At 37.3% G+C, this 20,260-nt stretch overlaps 1 protein-coding gene across 2 annotated transcripts in view; it reads right to left on the bottom strand.

Moving 5' to 3' along the window:
• The window catches only part of PRKCE (protein kinase C epsilon), a 308,889-nt gene that overhangs the window by 29,915 nt on the left and 258,714 nt on the right, over positions 1–20,260 (bottom strand). For both annotated transcript variants that reach the window (XM_032216245.1, XM_032216246.1), the window contains one exon: positions 8,594–8,748. In XM_032216245.1, the coding sequence (XP_032072136.1) occupies positions 8,594–8,748 (155 nt within the window). The remainder of the gene's footprint in view (positions 1–8,593; positions 8,749–20,260) is intronic.

Here is a 20,260-nt window from a genome sequence, read left to right as displayed (position 1 = left end):
CCTAGCCAGCGAATGCTGGGAATTGAAGTCCGGACATCTTCAATTTGCCAAGGTTGAGAAACACTGTCCTATGAAAATACAGTTAGAAACAAAAAATCTTGTTATAGTGAAACACTACAGGTAGTCTTTTACTTACAACAGTTCATTTAGTGACTGTTCACAATTACAAAAAAGTTTTTCACAGTTACAACCTTTGCAAAATCCCATGATCATGTGATCAAAATTCAGATGCTTGGCAAGTGGTTCATACTTATGACCGTTGCAGTGTTCCAGGGTCATGTGATCACATTTTTACAACCTTCCGACAAGCCAAGTCAATGGGGAAGCCAGATTCACTTAACAACTGGGTTACTAACTTATCAACTGCAGCAGAGGTGGGTTGCTGCCAGTTCGGCTGGGATCAGTATTAGTGATGGCGGGAGGTTCCACCCACCTACCTGGACGCTTCTGCACATGCACAGAAGCATTATGTGCACATACATGAGTGCGCATGGGAGCATGCCCGAATCTGTAGTAAAAAATTGGCAACCCACATCTGAACTGCAGTGATTCACTTAACAACTGTGAAAAGAAAGATATCAGACCTGGAAGCCATCTTTTACATCCTTGTAAAATGGGACCTAACTCACTTAACAAATATCTCACTTAACAGCACAAATGTTGGGCTCAGTTGTGGTCATACGTCGAGGACTACCTTTATTATGTTACTATTCTTTCCTTGTCTTTGGACCAGGTTGCATGTTGGTAAAAACCCAAACTCACAAAGTAGTGACGGATTAAGTTACCAAAGGATATTGTTCCCATCATACTATCCCAGGCTAAAAAAGGAAGAAAAATCTCTCAGCTGTGCTCTCCAGAGTATCCTCAAAAGGAAGAAACAGTTAGTTCAACAGTATTTCCTCCCCCAACAAATTTCTGTACTGAAGGAGGGACTTAAAGAGATTTTTTTTTTGCAATGAAAAGTCTTCACATGGGTAAATAGAGGTGACTGTTATGTAAGAACTGTTATTTGTATTATTTATAGAACAACATATCAACTATGTTGTACCATAATGAATTGTTGACATAAGTACTACTGGGATGAAGCTTTTAATTTCCAGTAGTAAAGTTCAGACTACTTTGCTTTGTCTATGTGCATATTTTTGATAAAATGAAATCTGTGTTTTCAGAGGCACGTTATACTAAACGAGTTCTTAGTATTTCCAATAAGGCTGCTTGTTTTTCTATCTAATAGATCTCTAATATAAAAATGTTTTTCATACAGAAGTAATTTTTGGGAGGGGCAAATGACTGACTGAGTATGTCACTCAGACAGAATTGCATCAATTCCTTCTGATAAATTCTTTGCTTAGGGCCTGGTCTTGTTATATGATCTAAGTTTGATCTGACGACTACTAATAAAGTGGCCGACATTCTCTGTGCTCTCAGTTTGGCCACCTGTTCATTGGACCTGGTTACCTCCTGATTACGAAAGCAATCAGGGAGTTGATATGGTTGGATTAATACTATGATGCTGGCCTCTTTGAGAGACAGAGTGGTACCTTCCCCCTTGAAGGAGACAGCGTTGTAGCCTCTCTTGGACCCAACATTCTTTGTTTACTACAATCACATCTCCAATCTTCCCATTTTAGGGAATGTTGTCAAGAAGGCTGTCTGTCTGTAGTTGGTGAAAACTCTGGAAGAAGTGGATTATCTAGACCCCTTAAGAATATTTAGGTTGATCAAGGGAGGAGCCGAAGTTGCGACGACACGACGTGCAATCTCAATGCTCTGAGATCGCAATTGACACTTTTGCCTCTGGGTGGTCCAAATGGACCTAAACCGTCCCATAGAGATGGTGAACAGGAAGAATACATCTTGCTGATCACAGGGACATCGCAAAGTCTCTGATTGATCCAAGAGAAGCTCTTCAAGCTGGTGACAAAAAATCCAGCCAAATGGCTGATGAAGTCGGGGCGGCTCCAAAACGGAAGGATATGGAAAGAGAAAAACATGAATTTTTACTGTTTTAAAAGTGACTGCCTATAAAAAAAACTTAAAATTCATTTAAATTGGAGAACAGAAAAAATAAGCGGCGGAATTAAATTTGGACTGGTTTTGAACAGTGGGTTATCTTACTTTTTAAATGCTATTTTTATGGATGGAATTTATGCAAGCCTTTTAAAAGAACGGATTAAATTTCCTTCTATTTTTTTTTCTTTGACTATTCTCTGTAATCTATGGACTAAAACTCTCCTCTTTCATTACTGTGGGTGTTTTTCTAACTCATTTAAGAATTGGACCTTTTTTTAACTTGAAATACGAAAAGATACAAAAAGAAACAAAGAAATGGTAACATTGTAACATTGTAACGCTGCTACTCAGAGGCTAGAGGTTTGTGTATTGGAAATGAAATACTTTTTTCACTGATTATCCTGGCTTGGCACTTCAAGGATTCACAGCTTGTTTATAGAGAGTGATAAGAAGAAGAAGAAAAGCACACATGTTCCTTTGAAGCAGATTTTTAACCAGAGAAAGGTGAAATGTTATTGTGATGCTTAATTCTGCTAAAACCTTCTAAGCTAGAATAGCAGTATTTGTCAGGTGGAAATCATGGCGCAATTTCAACACCAGAAAGAAGTTTTAAATCTGCAAAAGATATTCTCAGAAATACAGAAATTATCACATACAAGTGAGAGGATAGAGAAGAAGTTGGATTACTTAGTGCATCTAACAGTAAAATATGATGGAGAAGTTGAAGATGTTCATCAAATGGAAAAAGTGGCGGTTAAAATCGAAAAAACCGAAGAGGAAAATGAATATAAAGAAATTAAAATTGCTGATATTTATGGTGATTGGTTTGTTTCTGAAAATGGAAAGAGTGGAATACTGAAAGAGGAATTAAATGGAGGGGAAACCTACCCCAGATTGGAAGATACAAAAGAGGAAAAAATATAAGAATTTATGGATTTAAAGAGAGAAATCTTATTAGTAATAGTTTTGATAACACCACCGACAATCAAAAATAAGCTGATTAAGGAAACAGAAGAAGGGCATCAAAATTACATGAGAGATCTTATAAGCAAAGAATTGCTAAGAGGAATCCATACAAAGTTAATTAAGGAGATGATTAGAGGACTGATGCCACAAACGGCAGAAGATATGACACTGTTTTGTTACTGGAAAGATACAGGTTGATAGATAGAAAAGTATAATTTAAAACTAGCTAAACTTAGCAAAATTTAGTGATAATAGATATAATTAAATAAATAATTGATAATGATAATAAAGTATACAATGCGTAGTGTTATGATAAGTAATAACTGGATATGAATATTGAATGGTACCCATGAAAGGAAGATTAGAAACCCTTTTGGATTATATATAAAGGTTAATAATAATAAAAAAGAATTAAGTTAGATTCAGTTAAGTCTTGATTACTAGGGATAATGATAATAACACACACACACACACACACACACACACACTATAAGGAAATGAGATGTAAATTGTAAACAGTGATTTGGAAAGAAGGATAGAAAACTTTGTTATTAAATATTATGGATGTTTAGCTAGAACAGGACATAGGATTTAGTGTCATTGGAGGATTTTAGAAATAGTAAATGAAATGCCAGTATGTGGTTATGTATTAAACCTTGGTATATTTTATGATTCGACGTTTAAACAACTATAGTCAAATGAAAATGGAGGTATGATGATAGTAACATGTATAAATATATCTGAGTTAAAATACTTGAGTTAATATGAATTATGCTTGATGACTGTGGAAGAGATGCATGAAAGTCTTTTGTAACCAACTGATACACTTTCTACAGTATATAAAAAAGGAAGATTTTATGTGTTGTGTTTGTTTTGATAATTAAAAATAAAAAAACTTTATAAAAAAAGAATATTTAGGTTGCTTTCATTCTTGTCAGGAAAAGGCACTTCAATTTTTGCAGAAAAAAACCACAATCCCTATAGTCATTCCTTCTGGGTCCTTGTGAGGAAAAAAAAGAACAGTTCTAGGTTGTTCTGACCTCACTTGTGCTGCTGCCTGAACTATTAGTTTTGGTTTCTTAAGAAAGAGAAAACATTTATAACCCTCTTCTCTATCACAGCGATGATGGGTATGTTTATTCCAAAGGGAAGATCTCGCAACTAGTCCTCTATTCACCTAATCACTGCTAGTGGATTACCAATAAAGTGTCTGGATTTAAAGCCAATACAAGTCTTTAACTGTAGAAGATTAAAATTGGTCCAAAGTATCTGGATGAAATGGGTATAGCAGAGTAAATATTTAAATTCCTGATGATAAAAAAAATATCAATGTAGAAATACTATTTTAGTTCAAAATTTTAAAGGGCAACTACTAGGTATGGTGAAGAAATGCAATTGCTTCTTCTGTTCTCTTGATACCAAACTACTCCACAAGCTGTCTTCATTATTCTCCAGAGAAGCCTTAGAGGGCAGCTCTGTGTATATAGAACAAAATAAGACCTATGTGCTTCTGTCCCTTTCTGTATATAAAAGCATATATTTTTGAGCTCAGCCAGGGAATACAGGCTCATTTTTAGTTTCTTGTTAAGTAAATATAACAACTAAATAAACTAAAATAATTGACGTTTAAACAGAAGATAAATACTGCTTCCCAACTTCCTCTTCGTAGAATTAGTGTTATCAGGCAGAAAGCACTGGTCCCCTTCCTACAAGCTCTACAGGAAAACGACTGCCCTCTCAGGAATGTAAACTTGGCATGCTTCTTGGTTGCCTTCTTTGGTTTCTCCTTTTCCCTTTTAACAAAAGGCCCACCCTATTCTTCCCATGTTAATGTCAAGGTTCTGTTTACATGATGATCTGTTTACATGATGCAGATGGCTATTAAGGAAGGAAGAGCTCTTAGGATGGCACAAATGCCATCTCCAATAGCCTTTCCAATTGGAGGTACAAGGAGAAGATAATTAGGAATGAGCCAAATTTTTGGAACTTAGAAGAATCTTCTTCAAGTGTCACCCCAACCAGAAACTCACTGGGCTAATTCAGATGGAGTTGCAGAGCCTTGTTCTGTTGACCCTGACCTCCGGGGATGTGCGCATCAATTTATTTTCTTTCTTCTGTTGAAGAACTACAGTTGGCATCAATAGATGTCAGGGTCTATATTCATGGAAAATCGTCAAGGTTTATGTTTTCTTGTTTACCTATCCTCAAGAACTGGACTATGGTGACTGCAACTTGAAAAATAGTTGCCATTTGTATACCCTACAATATGCTAAGTGTGACTTCATCCACATTAAACATTTTGTGTGTGTGTCAGCTATTATTTCAGGGATAACAGTAGCACAAAAAACTTTGGGAGAAAGGGCCAAATTTGCTGTAGTTATGTTCTTTCAAAAATAATAATAATAATATCTGCTGATGTGCTTGGAATTCAAGGAAATGAAACAATGGCTTCCTTCTTTGCTATTTGTTGTGGGCCCTTCTCACAGTCATCCACAGTCATCTGTTTGAACTATTGTAATGCATTCTACATTGGACTGCCCTTGAAGAGTATCCGAAAGCTTCAGTTGGCTCAAAATGCACATGGTTTTGTGTCAGTCCAAAGAGAATGTCATCTCTTTTGAAGGAGTTACACTTGTTGCTGATTTGCTTCCAGATGTTGACTATAACCTTTAAAATGCTACATGGTTTGAGGGCAGTTTACTTGATGGGCCACATCTCCCCAATTATATCTACTGGTAATTTCTCACTTTAATGGACATCATTCAGCTTAAACAGATATTCTTCCTCCTGTAAAGTTCATTAAAATCAGAGGCTTTATTGTTATAAAGGGTAATACAATACTGAAGTTCTCAACTAGTTCTTTTTTGGGGGCCAATCCCCTGGTTTTTCATCATATGAGGAAAAAGGCATGAAGACACAAACCACTCTTGGTTTCTTTCCATTGGAGAAGAAAATGTTCACGGAAATTCCCATATTGCATGACACTGATCTTTCTTTCAGCAGGAGAATGCAATCTTTGGCACTCCAGATGTCACTGAACTACAACTATTAGTAACAGCAGAAACCAGCAATCTCTGCATTTACACAGGCAATGCAGAGAAGAGGAGCTATCTATCTGCTTCTTAAAATCGCTTTTAATTATAGACATGGGAATTTTGAAAGTTAGGAGCAGACCCTATTTATCAGCAACTTTGTTAAAAGCAACCATCTTCTTTCTGAACAACAGCACTAAATCAAAAATAAGTCACCACATTGTGACACATTCAAGACTATTTTTTAAAAAAAATATTTGACTGTAAATATTTTTTGTTTAGAACACAATACAAGATATAGGCAGTAATAGCACTCCCACTTTCTCTTTACTGATTGGTTTCATGTCTCTGGGATTCCATGACTTCATCCTTGTTCTATTTATTTTCAGCTCAGCTATGTTATATGTCACACTGCTAAGAAACTAGTTTGTGCCTTGAAATACTGTGGTCCATCAGGCATAGCAGTTGTTTCCATTTGAGGAAATCTTAGTTTTATATCACTGCCTAGTTCTTTGGCTACAACCATGGTGGCGAATCTTTCAAAGGGAATGGTGGCTTGGCAGCTTTTCAGCCCTGCCTCCTCATATGATCTATTGAGACATTTTTGTGGTCATACATATGAACACAGAAGAAGTGAGTGTGTGTGCTTCATGTGTAGGTAATTTATTGTAGTCCCCTTTTATATGATGTGGAGTTAAGAGGGAATGTTGCTGTAAGAGTTTGGGCAATTTGAGAGAAAGTAAGCACTTTTGCTTTTTGTTCTCAGCATATTTAAGTATGTAGTGTAAACATAAATACATATTGTCTCCAAGTTGTTTCAGAGGGTTTGGGGAAATGGAAGTACCAACAGCATAGAAATCAAAATGTCCAAAGTAAGTACAGAATCAGAACATTTCTAGAATTTTTTATGTACCAGGGTAAGATTTTTTTCATTTTTTAATAAAGTTTTTTATTTTTTTCATTTTCATAACAAATAACCACATGTATACTATTATATAACCAACATTATATTATATTGTTAAATGTTTACATCAGTTCGTCTTACCATCAACTCCCAAAAATGATTATTGGCTCTTCTGCTTTCCATACACCGTATTTGTACCCTATCAATCACTTTCTTCTCCTTTTCTCCTCCTCCCTACCTCCTTTCTTCCCTCTGTCATCCTTCTCTTCTCTAGTTCCCCTTCCTCTCTCCTTCTCCTCTCTCCCCTTTGCACTCCTTATTTCTCTCCTCCTCTTTCCCCCCACTGCCCTATCTCCTATCCCTCTCTTCTTCCCTTACTTTTCTCCTCTACTTCAAAATCTTCATCTCATTTACTTGGTGTATTTCAGATTTTTTTTCTCAAAAGTACTGAGGGGTGAAAAGGGGAAATGAAATTTTAACATCCTTATTAAAATTTCTCTCTTCCCATATTTCTCTTTCTCTGGAATATAGTGTGCATTATCTGTGACTTGTTTTGCTCTTAAAATATTGTAGTAAGTTTTAACTTGCTCATCTCTCTTTCAGAGGAATAAATGGACTGCTGTCCATGCCACTAAATTCCCAGTAAACTGAGGTTCAGACTGGCAGGATCTGGATAGGAAAACAACCAATTCTTAATACACTATCCTGTCCAGTATATATTCCTATGTGCTTCAAAACATGTATTATTTTTCTGCTTCATTTTTACTGGTAATTGGCAATGCTATATCAGCAGCAACCTCCCCTGTGAATAGTGCTTTGTGACTGCCCTCTTCAAGTACTTCATGAAAGAGAAGTGATCCCACAGCCAACTTCCCTTACTGCAGTTTCTTCTCTACATGCCTGCCAAATTTTATCTGAAGTCATGAAAAACTGCCAGTTTCTTTTCTCTGTTTTTGTTTTAAAGGGAAAAGAAGGAGAGGAAGAGTGAAACGACAAGATAAAGGCCTTAATAACATAGAGAGATAGTAGGTGAAAATGTATTAAGAAGTTCCTTGTTTCTAATAATAAATATTTATCTCTAAGTGTATTCTTCATGGCATAACGAAAAGTTAGCATTTCAGATTTGTTATTGTTCCACCAGATGCCAATCAGGGGCTGCAGGCAACAAATTCAAGTTGTCTCCAAAGAGGTTCTTCCTGTTAACAGCTGAGCCTTCACCCTCACCATCAAGACTTCATGTACAAAGCCTCATCAAATGATTATCCCATCTCAGACTGGAGACAATTAAGACAAACAAACCCAGGAAGTGGCAGGGAGTTCCGAAATGAAAGGAAATCCATGGCAGAAGAAGAAAACTGAAGAGATTGCCCTGATCTGCAACCAAAGTCAACGATGGATCACAGTGTGCCAAGTTTTTAAAATAAGCGTTGCTTGTTTTATAATACAAAACTGGCACCCACAGCTGGCAAGGCCTGCAGAGACGATTCAAATGCTAACATTCAGAATGATAAACAGTCTTCTCCCCACCTCAAAAAGAGTAAGAAAAAAAAAGTTCTGTGTTAGCAGGCAGAAACTAACAGCCAGTGCGGTTGCTAAGAGACTCTGGAGTTTAGCCAACACCAATGAAACAAACAGCTTTAATAATTCTTTTTTTTTTCAACCTCTGAAAGAAAAGTACCTGTAGATGACGCCATGTTGATGTAGGAACATGAGTGCCGATGTGACTTCTGCTGCATAGAAGCGGGAGCGAGGCTCGTCAAATTTGCGTGAACGTTGAATCTGAAACATTAGGTCTCCTCCATTGACATATTCCATGACGAAAAATAGGCGGTCCTAAAATTCACAAAAAATAGAGCCATTTCGTTGTTTTTTCCCCGGGTTTCACAAAGATGCTACTGTACATTCATGACGCATCAGAAAATTAGATCTCTACCCAAAAATGGAGGAAACAGCCAACTACAGCTATCTGAACAAGTGGAGCAAATGCTTCTAAATTGAACTATGGTTACTTCAGCTAATGCAGAATGGCTTAAAAAAATCATAGTTTTGTTTTTCAAATGAATACTTTTATTTTTTATTTTTAAAAGAAAAATATAATAGAAGCATGAAAATCTTTTGCTTAAGTGCAGCATTTCCTTCCATCACGGCAAACCAATTTATGTGATATTCTACTTCACATTTTATTTTAATTATAGCTTTTAGCATTATGAAATAACTCAAAGCCTCATTTTGACTGTGCCAATAAAATTTTGAATAGGAAGAAAATATAAAAGAAAAGAAAAAGACTGTTCTTAGACAATTCTGTGTCAATGGATGGCACTGAATATTATAAAGTCACAGTCTGTCATTTGACAAAGATATTTCCCTGGTTCTCTAAAGCAGAGATGGGCAAGTGGTGCCTTTTGTGGCTTATGAACCACAGGTTATCAGCTTAAACTAGAATCAGCCAAACTTAATTATGGTTGAGCTTGAGATGTATATCCTGTGATAAATTAATCACTGCTAAAAGGTAAAGGTTCCCTCGCACAAATGTGCTAATCGTTCCCAACTCTAGAGGGCAGTGCTCATCCCTGTTTCCAAGCTGAAGAGACAGTGCTGTCCAAAGACGTCTCCATATTCATGTGGCTGGCATGACTAAATGCCAAAGGCGCACGGAACGCTGTTACCTTTCCACCAAAGGTGGTCCCTATTTTTCTACTTGCATTTTTACATGCCTTTGAACTGCTACATTGGCAGAAGCTAGGATGAGTAATGGGAATTCACTCTGTAATGTGACACTAGGGATTGAGCCACTGAACTGCCGACTTTTCTGGTTGACAAGCTCCGTGTCTTAGCCACTGAGCCACTGCTAGTTCTGTATTATTCAGAAGTCAATAGGAGATAATAGAATAATTGGAAAAGGACAAAAAAGGGAAACTGTTGCAAGAAGAATAAATAAAGTCTAGGTCAAATTCCTATATTTTACAAAGACAAATGGAGTATATTTGATTCAGAAAACTGTTCGAGACAATGCATTCACACATTACAATTTTATGTATATAAATAGAACAAGTATTATTTGGAATTGGGAGGGCACAACAAATTTGAATAAGGTAAATATTAGGAATGTGGAATCTGGACTCCCACAGATGTTGCTAAATCACATCTGCCAGTAACTCCAACCAAGCTGCCCAATGGCTGGAGATACTAGTTCAGGATCATCTAAAGCAGTGTTTTTCAACCACTGTGCCGCGGCACACTAGTGTGCCGTGACATAGTGTAAGGTGTGCCATGGGAAAATTACTTTATATATAGTCAATATAGGCACAGAGTTAAATTTTTTTAACATTTTCTAATGGTGGTGTGCCTCGTGATTTTTTTCATGAAAAAAGTGTGCCTTTGCACAAAAAAGGTTGAAAAACACTGATCTAAAGGACATTGATTCCTTATTCTATATTAGATCTAATGCATAAAAAAGCAATTGTCTGCTGTACCATGACAGAAATTTTCACCTACTGATATTTCTACAACTGCAGTTTTTCACTTAATTTTAGTTCAGTTTTCACAGACATTTTCAGTGCTTGTTTGTTATTGAATAATAAGATTAGGATGTTCAAAGTATACAATTATTTTAAAAGCTTGTTTGCTTTGACTTTTTGTAACATCTCTCCAAGTCCTATTAAGAAGCATTCAGTGTTCTTTATGGTTTCTCTCTGGTTGGTGGCATGCAGAGGTGGGTTCCTGCCAGTACTAACCTCTTCTATAGAAAAGGTTCCACAAATCTACAGTGCCATTTAGAACCGGTTCCAGCTCCCTTCCCCCACCCATTCGCACATCATCAAGATGAAGAGCAAGAGGAAGAATTCTGGGAGTTGAAATCCACAAGTCTTAAAGCTGTCAAGTTTGAACACCCCTGTTTTTTTCTAAAGGTTAGGGGTGCAAAGGTCTTGTAACTTGACAGCTTTAAGTCTTGTGTGCTTCAAATGCCAGGGTTCCTAAGACAACATGACTGGAGGAGGAATTCTGGGAGTTGAAGTCCACAAGTGTTAAAGCTGTCAAGTTTGAACACCCCTGGGTTTTTTTCTAAAGGGTTAGGGGTGCAAGGGTCTTGTAACTTGACAGCTTTAAGACTTATGTGCTTCAAATGCCAGAGTTTCTGAGCCAACATTTTGGTTGCTAAGCAAGAGCATTATTAAGTGAGTTTCACCACATTTTACACGTTGGCCACGCCCACCCAGTCACATGACTGCAAGCCACTCCCACCCAGTCACATGACCAGCAGGCCCCTCCCACAAAGCAGGCCACACCTACAGAAGAGGTTCTAAAAAATTTTGAAACCTACCACAGGTGGCATGCAAATAGCTTATTATGCCCTGTTTATGCAACATAATGATAACACAAGTCAGCACTGAGCTAAAACAGAACCAATAGAGACCGGATTGTGGTAAGAATATTGAGCTTTATCCTGGTCAACTCAAGACCAATAAATTTGCCAAGAAGAAAGGCCTAGCTTAGTGTCAGTTATGAAGGCGCTCAATATCTCTTCAAAGTCAAAACACAAAGTCAAAACACTGAAGAGTCAGAGGGATAACTATATAGGGAAATAGTTTGAGTTTTAGAGACTCAATCTTGCAGGTTTTTTTTACTTCAGGATGTAAGATGGAATTGTTCTGTTTTTCACATATCTCCTCCCCCCCCCAGTTTTTTCTTCTCAAAGGGTCCCTTCTCTCTATGCTCTTTTACATTCATTTACTAGTTTCCAACTAATCTAAACAAAATCTTATTCTTGAATTTATCAGAAGCAAGTTGGTTCCTCCATCTCTAAGCTCTTTTTGCTTGTCTTACTTTCTTGATTCCATATGCCACACATCAGATTTGAATAATGTATTACCCTCATGCTGAATGCAGTCAACTTCACATTTAGTAAGATTTACTTCTTTCTATCTGCTGAGGACTGCCAAAATAAAAGTAACTGACAGGCTGCTATCCTTATGACAGCTTCAGGTGAGGTTTGTCTAACAATTTATGTATTTTTTAATTGCAGCTTATATTCTATTTTACCATTCCTAAAGTTGATTTCTTATGAAAAGCTAAATTCTTTTCTTATTTACTTAAGAGCCGAGGTGGCGTAGTGGTTAAATGCAGCACTGCAGGCTACTGCTAGATCAGCAGTTCAGCGGTTCAAATCTCACCGGCTCAGGGTTGACTCAGCCTTCCATCCGTCCGAGGTGGGTAAAATGAGGACCCGGATTGTTGGGGGCAATATGCTGACTCTCTGTAAACCGCTTAGAGAGGGCTGAAAGCCCTATGAAGCGGTATATAAGTCTACTGCTATTGCTATTGCTATTATTTATGTTTGGAGGAAAAATTAACTCTTGCAATTAAAAAATAAAGAGATGTATGCCTGTGGGAAGTTATCATCCAGCCCTCTCCCAGAAAAATGAAATATCCTAGGAAATATTGAAAAGGCAGAATATTTCTCTGGATATGAAAAGAAAGAAACATGTTTTAAAAGACAGAATAGTTGCCTGTAGCTTCCTGCCCATTCCCACTGTTAATGGGCCATTAAGGCCAAGCTAGTCCATTTTACATAATAAAGACTTCTCCACTGCAGCTCCAGGGGGAAGGGATTAAGGAATTTTACTCAACTGACCACATGGCATCTGAGAACTCAACCAAATCTGGATTTAAAATACAGCCTAGAGAGTAGCCCCTGCATGGCCCCATAGGAGTCTGACAACCAATCAGAATATATTTCTTACACAGGAACAGGAAACAGAGAGGTGGGACTAAACAGGTTATAAAAAGCCTAGCAAGCCCTTCCTTCAGCCCTTCTCTTCTTCTCCACCAACATTGAAGCATGTGATCAACTTTTCTGTTCAGGGCTCAAGCCATGTGGCCCTGTCCAACAATAAACCATCTTTCCAAGCAGCCTCCATGTCTCCAGTGTCTTTTACTCCACTTGGAGCCGAACCCAGAAGGACATTTCTTTCATCATGCCTTTAAAAACTTTTTAGACACATTTGTTTTCTTTACATGGAACATATCCTCGGGAAACAAAAAAAATATATGTAAATTTCCCAGGACTGTTTTGGGTGTATGGTTCTGGGCAAAACATGCTACTTAATACCTATCTCATGAAGAGTTCATAAGGAAACACACACATCAATGCCAATAATGCTATATAATATAATTTATAATATATAAATGACTGTGAAACAGACATTGTTAATTGTGCAAGCAAACAGGAACAGAAAGGACTGAATAGAAGAAGGAAATTGAATCACAACTATGTCGGCCTTCAACCAGCATGAAACGAGGTATTTAAAACACCACACTATTCCCTCCTCCCAATGCACAATTCTGAACACAATCTTTTGGTATTATCGTAAGCTATAGAAACTTTTAATAAAGAAATAAACATGGAACTGACATTCCCTATTTTTGCAAGCCTAGACTTTTGGAGCTTACAGTTGTTGGAGTTTACGCACATGTATTTTAGTGTACAAATTCCAAATTGAAGAATGGTCTAAGTGGGTGATTCCTCTCTCCTACCCCACTTAAACATTCTTAATATTGTGCAATTATTGGCACAGGGATGCTCTTTGTGATCCTTGATTGTGCTTTGCCTTAAAAAGGATTGCTAAACTTCTCAACTCACTATATAGTCCTTTACTTCTTAAATGCACCGAACTGTCCAGCAGAAGAAAGAAATGATGGTTTTAGTGTTTAGCTCCACCCTTTTATTAGCCCTTTGACAGACTTAATCAAAGGGAGATTTGTGAGTATTCCTACTGTGAGATAGAACAAACCTATTTATGGCAGGATAAATCACTGTATGCATATCTTCAGGAGCAGCTGAGCTACTAAATCTTACCCTGGGAGAATTAACATTTCTCCCACTGTTTCTTTGAATTGTGCCAGAACTAAACATGCATTGCTCCAATGGTTATTGTGGTAGGGCATTTAAGTATTCTATGAAGAGTAGTGTTTATGAGTGCATTACCCTCTTCTGTACATCTCAATCATTGGGTCTCCTTTGAACCCCAACTTCATCTTCACATCCATGAGAAAGTGTTGAGTACATTATCTTTGTTACCAGAACTACCCAAATGTAAACCATGAAGAACAACTTTGGGAACTCCTCATGAGAACTTGTGAGTGATGACCACAGCTTCCTGTAAGGAGAAATAAATCCTCAAACCACTTGTTGTGTGTATCTAAAAATGACCACTGAGCATTTAATGTTTACATACAAAAAGATAGTATCAGTGGGGAAATGAAACTTCATGTAAATGCCGGACAAAAGGTAATGTCTTTGATGTATTGTGTTCGGCCTGAGAAAATCTGCATAAAGAACTTTCCCTCTCATTGGGTTCTAGAAGAAATCAATTCATCTTTTCTTTGGCTTGTTTGATTTTCACTTTTCAATGTAATGATTACAAATGGACAAAGATGCTAAAGTAGCAGGCCAAAATATGAATTGAGAAAAGCCAAGATGGACAATCTTCCCTTGCTTTCAGTTCAACCCTAAACATTAGGCAGCCTGTCAGGTAGCCAAAGATAGCGTAATTGGCAGAAATATCACAAAGCAGAAACAAACCACGCAATACATTTTCCATTTTCAAATCTCAGACATGTGTCCGTGCTATGTGTCAGGCAAGCAAGGGGTGTCAAGGCTGGTCCAAAATTTCAGGAGCTACACTTGTACACGATTCAAACACCCAAATCAGGAAAAGCATCGCATACACACCCCTCAATCACTAGAATCCACAACTGATAAGACTTATCAGTATTTTCCAAGTGGTATTTTTCTTTCTATATATTTCTCATATAAATGGGTGTGAAGATTTTTTTTCTCCCAATTCCAAGAAGTCTTTAAACTTGGGTTTGCTTTGTCAATAGATCCTTTTTTCTTCCTTCTTGGAAACCTAATAAGTTACATTTCTCCTCCAAATGCTGAAATTGTTCAAGAAATGTTTTAAATTGTTCATGAAATATAAGTATGTCTGAAGTCTGAATAATGTGAGCTCCTGGCAAACAGAGTCCACACACTGTCTATCTAACCTGATTCCAAACTAAAGCTGTGCTGAATTATGACCCTTCTCTGTGGAAATGGGGAAAACATTCAGCGACTTTTAAGAGTGGATCAATTCTAAGAATTTCAGCTGTTACTTCAAATGATTTGTTAAATACCGAGGGAAACCATCATTTCTTCAAAACATATCCTGGGAGCAATGCTAATGTATAACCTGTTCCATTGATATGCTCTATCCTTGGAAAGCCACCCGGCTCTTCAGGATAGCCAAACGGAAGGGGAGAGGAGGAAGGGAGGGAGAGGAGAAGAGAAAATCACGAATCCTTAATATCTTTGGGAAATTGAAATTGCTTAGATTGAGGCAACAGGCCTGGCTTAGAAGCTTTCCTGTTCTGTTCTAGGTAAAATCCTATTGGTTCTTTGCATCTCCTGATCCACGAGTGGATGACTGAAATACTGTCCTCTCACCAGTTGTGCTGATAATGCTGCCATATAGCAGGCAGCACCACAGATGCCCAAATCCTTGCCCTAGCATACAATGGCTATGATCTGTCTTATAGGAAATAACATAGACTGTTTCTCTAACTATAGAAAGTCCAGTTTGCACAAGAATCCAAAAATCACTATTGAAATACGACAAGCTCCTGTGTACATATTGTATATTTGACTTTAAGAAACTTCATTCAAAATTAGAAAATTATGGCATCCTTTATCAACTGACATAAAAATTATGTCAGTTGATAAAGAATGCCATATGCAATTCTGTAATTCTAATTTAAGGAAGAGCTTAAACAGAATATTTAATGTTTTTGAAAATTATGGAAATTGTTTTGTAGTCTATTAATAAATCAACTGTTTATTTAGGCTCTGCATAGTCTCATGATAAAGCACAACTTTCTGAATAGTTAAAGTGCTGCACTGTTTTTGACAGGTACATGTGGCTGTTTTGGAATATTCATTTTTTTCTTTGCCAGCTGAATGCTTAAATGTATATATTTAATCCACATTTCTAGAATGCTGCTTGACTGGTTTCTACAGAATTCTGGAAGAACAAAATGGAGACAAATCACTGTAAATGACAACTGTAATCTATATGTGTAAGGTGTACACAGTGGAAGCAGCAACTCTGTACATCCTCTTGATTCCTATGAAATCAGGTTTTGGTTGCCATTGAGGCTGACCCAGAGGTGGTATTCAGCAGGTTCTGACCAGTTCTGGAGAATCGGTAGCGGAAATTTTGAGTTGTTCAGAGAACTGGTAAATACCACTCCTGACTGGCCCACATCCCATCTATTCTCTCTCTCCCAAGTCTCAGCTGATTGGGAGGAAATGAGGTTTTTGCAGTATCCTTCCCCTGGAATGGGGAGGGAATGGAGATTTTATAAATCCTTCCCCTGCCATGCCCACCAAGCCACGCCCACCAAGCCACGCCCACAGAACCGGTAGTAAAAAAAATGTGAATCCCACCCCTGGGCTTACCCATACTATAACTTTGGTTTGGCATGGCAAAGATTTAGGGGAAGTGAAGTATCTCCTCCTTAGTTGCTCTTATGTGACTACTCCCAGAGGTGTGAAAATTTGAAGGGCAAGGCTAAAGTTTTCTGTTGGCCTTTGGACAGTGTGCTGTGCAGCCAAAAAGAAGTAAGGTTAGAAAAAAAACTACCTGGCACCAAAACTAACATTACATTTATATTTGATTTAATTCAAGGTGAATTAAAACAACATTAAATTAAGTACAGAAAATATGATAATGTCTACCTTCTGACACATCAATAACTGTAAATGACTGGCATTAACCTAACATTAAATTAAGTACAGTCAAAATGATAATATCTATATTCTGACACATCAATAACTGTAAATGACTGGCAAATTTTAGGGACTCCCACCCAAGGCTTCAGGGACCTGCAAGCGGGCTTTCACCCTTTTGAACTATCCAGAAAACCCAGAGTTCTTTTCTTATTTCTTTGTTGGTCTTCTCTGTACTATTTCTAGAGTCTCAACATACTTTTTACATTGTGGTGACCAAAGGTGGAAGCAGCATTCCAAGTGTGGTCTTACCAAGGAACTATAAAGTGGTATGTCGATACTGATTAGCAAGAATCCTGATTAACTACATTGCATGGAAATACTTTATATCCTTCATCAGGTTTGTTTACCTTAAGAAGTTCAAATGCGTCACACTCAGAAGGCCTCACAAGGGAGAGAACAGAATCTTACATGTACCTGTGTGTAATAGAACCGTAGCAGCTTATAAGAAGAAGACAATCTAACTCCAGAAGGAAAAGACTGAATGAAGAGATTTTGGGTAGAAAGGTGGGTTCTGCAACTCCTTCTCCTTATTGTTTCTCTAATCCAAATCTCCATTTAGTGCCTGTTTCTCCTTAATGATAAGGAAGGCTGCCCCATTTCTATAACACACTCATGTAATACAAGCTTTGTATACAAGCTTCCAGAGCATTGCTATCAAAAGCAGAACTCGTCTCCATCCCCCTTCTATGACTATGTGAAGTGGTTCAGCAGTTCCCATGTACTTATGTGCAAAGGTCAGCCAGTGACAACAGTAGGCTCAGCTTCACAACACAGCAAGAGACATATAAAAGGACTGTGAGCATCTTGAATGGAAAATTTCAAAAAGAGTCCTGCCGGGTCACAAACTTTGGCCTAACTCTAAGCAGTGGATTATTTTCATGATTTATATGAACACAGTGTTCTGAATAACTTAAAATTCATTAAATTTCCATAAAGGCAGATTTTCCTTAATGACCAGATACATTCTGCTGGGACAAAAAGTTTGTCTTAAAAAAATTGCTGGAATGTACAATGGCTGAAACCATACATGACTTACTACAGAATATTAATAGCATAATGGGTCGGCAGCTGAGGTCTCATTGATTTCCTATTCACGAATTAAGAATGGTGTCACTATTACCATACTTCCATGCTGGATCTGTTGTATTTTTAGACAGTTATTGGTTAGAGTTTCTTTGGGAAAATAATATAATTCAAAACAATGAAATGAAACTTCATTGCATTTTTCTACTATAGAGCTTTTGTGGCCTTTGTTGTTTATATTTATTTTTTTAAAGTACTCATTGTTTCAGGATGGATCTATAAGTTAGAATGCTATGGTATACTTAACCAAGCTTTGTGGAATAAAGCCATTTAGTAAGTTTCAAGATAAAATCATTTACCAAGGGACCTGTAAGATGGAAGCAAGGCAAGATAGAAAAATATACTCTTCAAAATTTACGCCCTTTGGGATTTTAAGGTTGTTTTCAACTAAAAAAATATATAATGTGCCATTCAATAAAAACAAAAATATATAGTTCACAGTGATATATTTTACAGGAAAGTGCATACAAAAAGTAAATGTTGATGGAAAGAAAGCATACAAAATGTGTGACTTGATATATAAAATACATATGTTAAGAGCAATGTAAGAAATGCAATTTTAATGCAAAGGTTAAAAAAAAATTCAGACTAACGCAAGCTGAGCCTATATTCTAAATGCTGGTCATTTAAATATTTAAAAATAGTTTTTCTTATTGTTTTGCATCATGCCATCCTGTGCCTGGAACTGAAAAACCTAAAACTGAAAAGTGAATTCACATTTTTAAACAAGCCAATAACAAAAGTCTGCAGCCCATATAACATTTTCCAGGACATTGCATTTGATGCCATCTTTCCTTGTTCCATCTGTTCCATTCTCTTATCTAGATACTGAGCTGTCTATAACCAATTTAATAAGCTCAATATACTATAGGAAGTTAGCATCCACTCCTCTCCTATAAAAATGAAAAATTTTATGAAATATTAAAAGGGCAGAATATTCCACCTAAAATGGAGGCAGAAACTCACCCTCCCCCTTTGTCAATGGGCCATTAAGGCCTGAATCAGTCTATTCTATATAACAAAGATCTACCTCCTTCAGGCAGAGCCATAATAAGAATCCCAAAGCCCTTTCATTACATCATCACCCAGCAACATCAACCAAGCTTGGGACTCAAAAGATAGACAGCCTACAAAGTTAGCTAAGACCCATGCCCCCCGGGAATCTGACCACTACTCAGAATACATTTCGTACACAGGAACAGGAAACTCCAAGGTAGGACCCAAGAGGGGGTATAAAACTCAGACTCTCTCACCATCTCTGCCTTTTTCTTTAAGATCTTCAAGGCATGTGATCCTCTTCCCCCCCCCAGGACCTCAAACCATGTGGTCCTGTCCACCATCAACAAAACATGTTTCCAAGCACCTTCCATGAATCCGGTGTCTTCCCCCCCCCCTTTTGAACTGAACCCAGGTGGACAATTCTTCCAACAACAACTAAATGACTTTTGCAGGGAAAGATGATTCCAAAGAAGCATAGTTGTAATTTCTGAAGCTTGTTGAGGTTTCTGCCCTCTGCTGTGTGTAGATGGTGTCTTTCTAACTCCACAAAGGCTACCACTTGGAAAACTGAACTGCAATTCCTACACCTAATGAGAGACTACTTGCCAACTTTTGATTAAGAGACAAAATTAGATTCATGGGGAAACTAATCTACCTTTCCCTACCCCCAACAACTTTTTTTTGACGTTTGTATGTGTGTGTGATTTTTTAAAACTTGGCTTTAGCATAATCTTCTGGACACAGAAGGAGCTAATTGCTTTCATTCCAAAAAGCTTATAAGTGCTGATTAGGATCAAATAATATAAAAACCATTATGTTCCAGTTCACTAAATAACTGAACTAAGAGGGCCCTTTAAGATGGACTTAATAAAGTAAGATTTACAATCTAAATAACTTCATAATACTCAGACTCATTCTCCAAACCGGAAGTCTACTTCAAGCTCAATATAGTTCATATTTTATGTCATGGAAGTTATTTTTTTCTCTTCATCGTCTACAGTAGATAGGAAAAAAATAAACTTCAAATCAATTCACACAACCTCAAATGCCTCTTAGACAACCAGTTCCGCTCTCTCATCAGGTAGGCTTTTAAAAAGTCTAGCCAAAGAAAACATGTCCCTATGTCTATGCTGAGCGAGAATAAAACAATAAAAAATTATTTCAGCTGTTGCAGCTCAGGAAGGAAAACAAAAACATTACACAGGAGCAAAAAGAAAAAAAAAACATATTCCTGGCTTTCAAACTCCTTGTTTTCTTTTGTAAATGATTGTCCAGCTCTTAATATAGGAACCAGGCCAAAGTTAAAAGTATGCCTTTAGAAAGAACAAAACAAATAAAACCAACAAAATAAACACAACAGACCAAGTTTGGTTTTGAATCTAAATCCAGTCTGCGATGCTCTGGATCTTTAGGTCAGCCAAATATGTTACATGT

The sequence above is a fragment of the Thamnophis elegans genome, chromosome 4 (assembly GCF_009769535.1).
Source record: "Thamnophis elegans isolate rThaEle1 chromosome 4, rThaEle1.pri, whole genome shotgun sequence".
NCBI classification, from domain to species: domain Eukaryota; kingdom Metazoa; phylum Chordata; class Lepidosauria; order Squamata; family Colubridae; genus Thamnophis; species Thamnophis elegans.
Note: the sequence above shows the minus strand (reverse complement) of the source record. Positions and strands in the feature narration are given on the sequence as shown.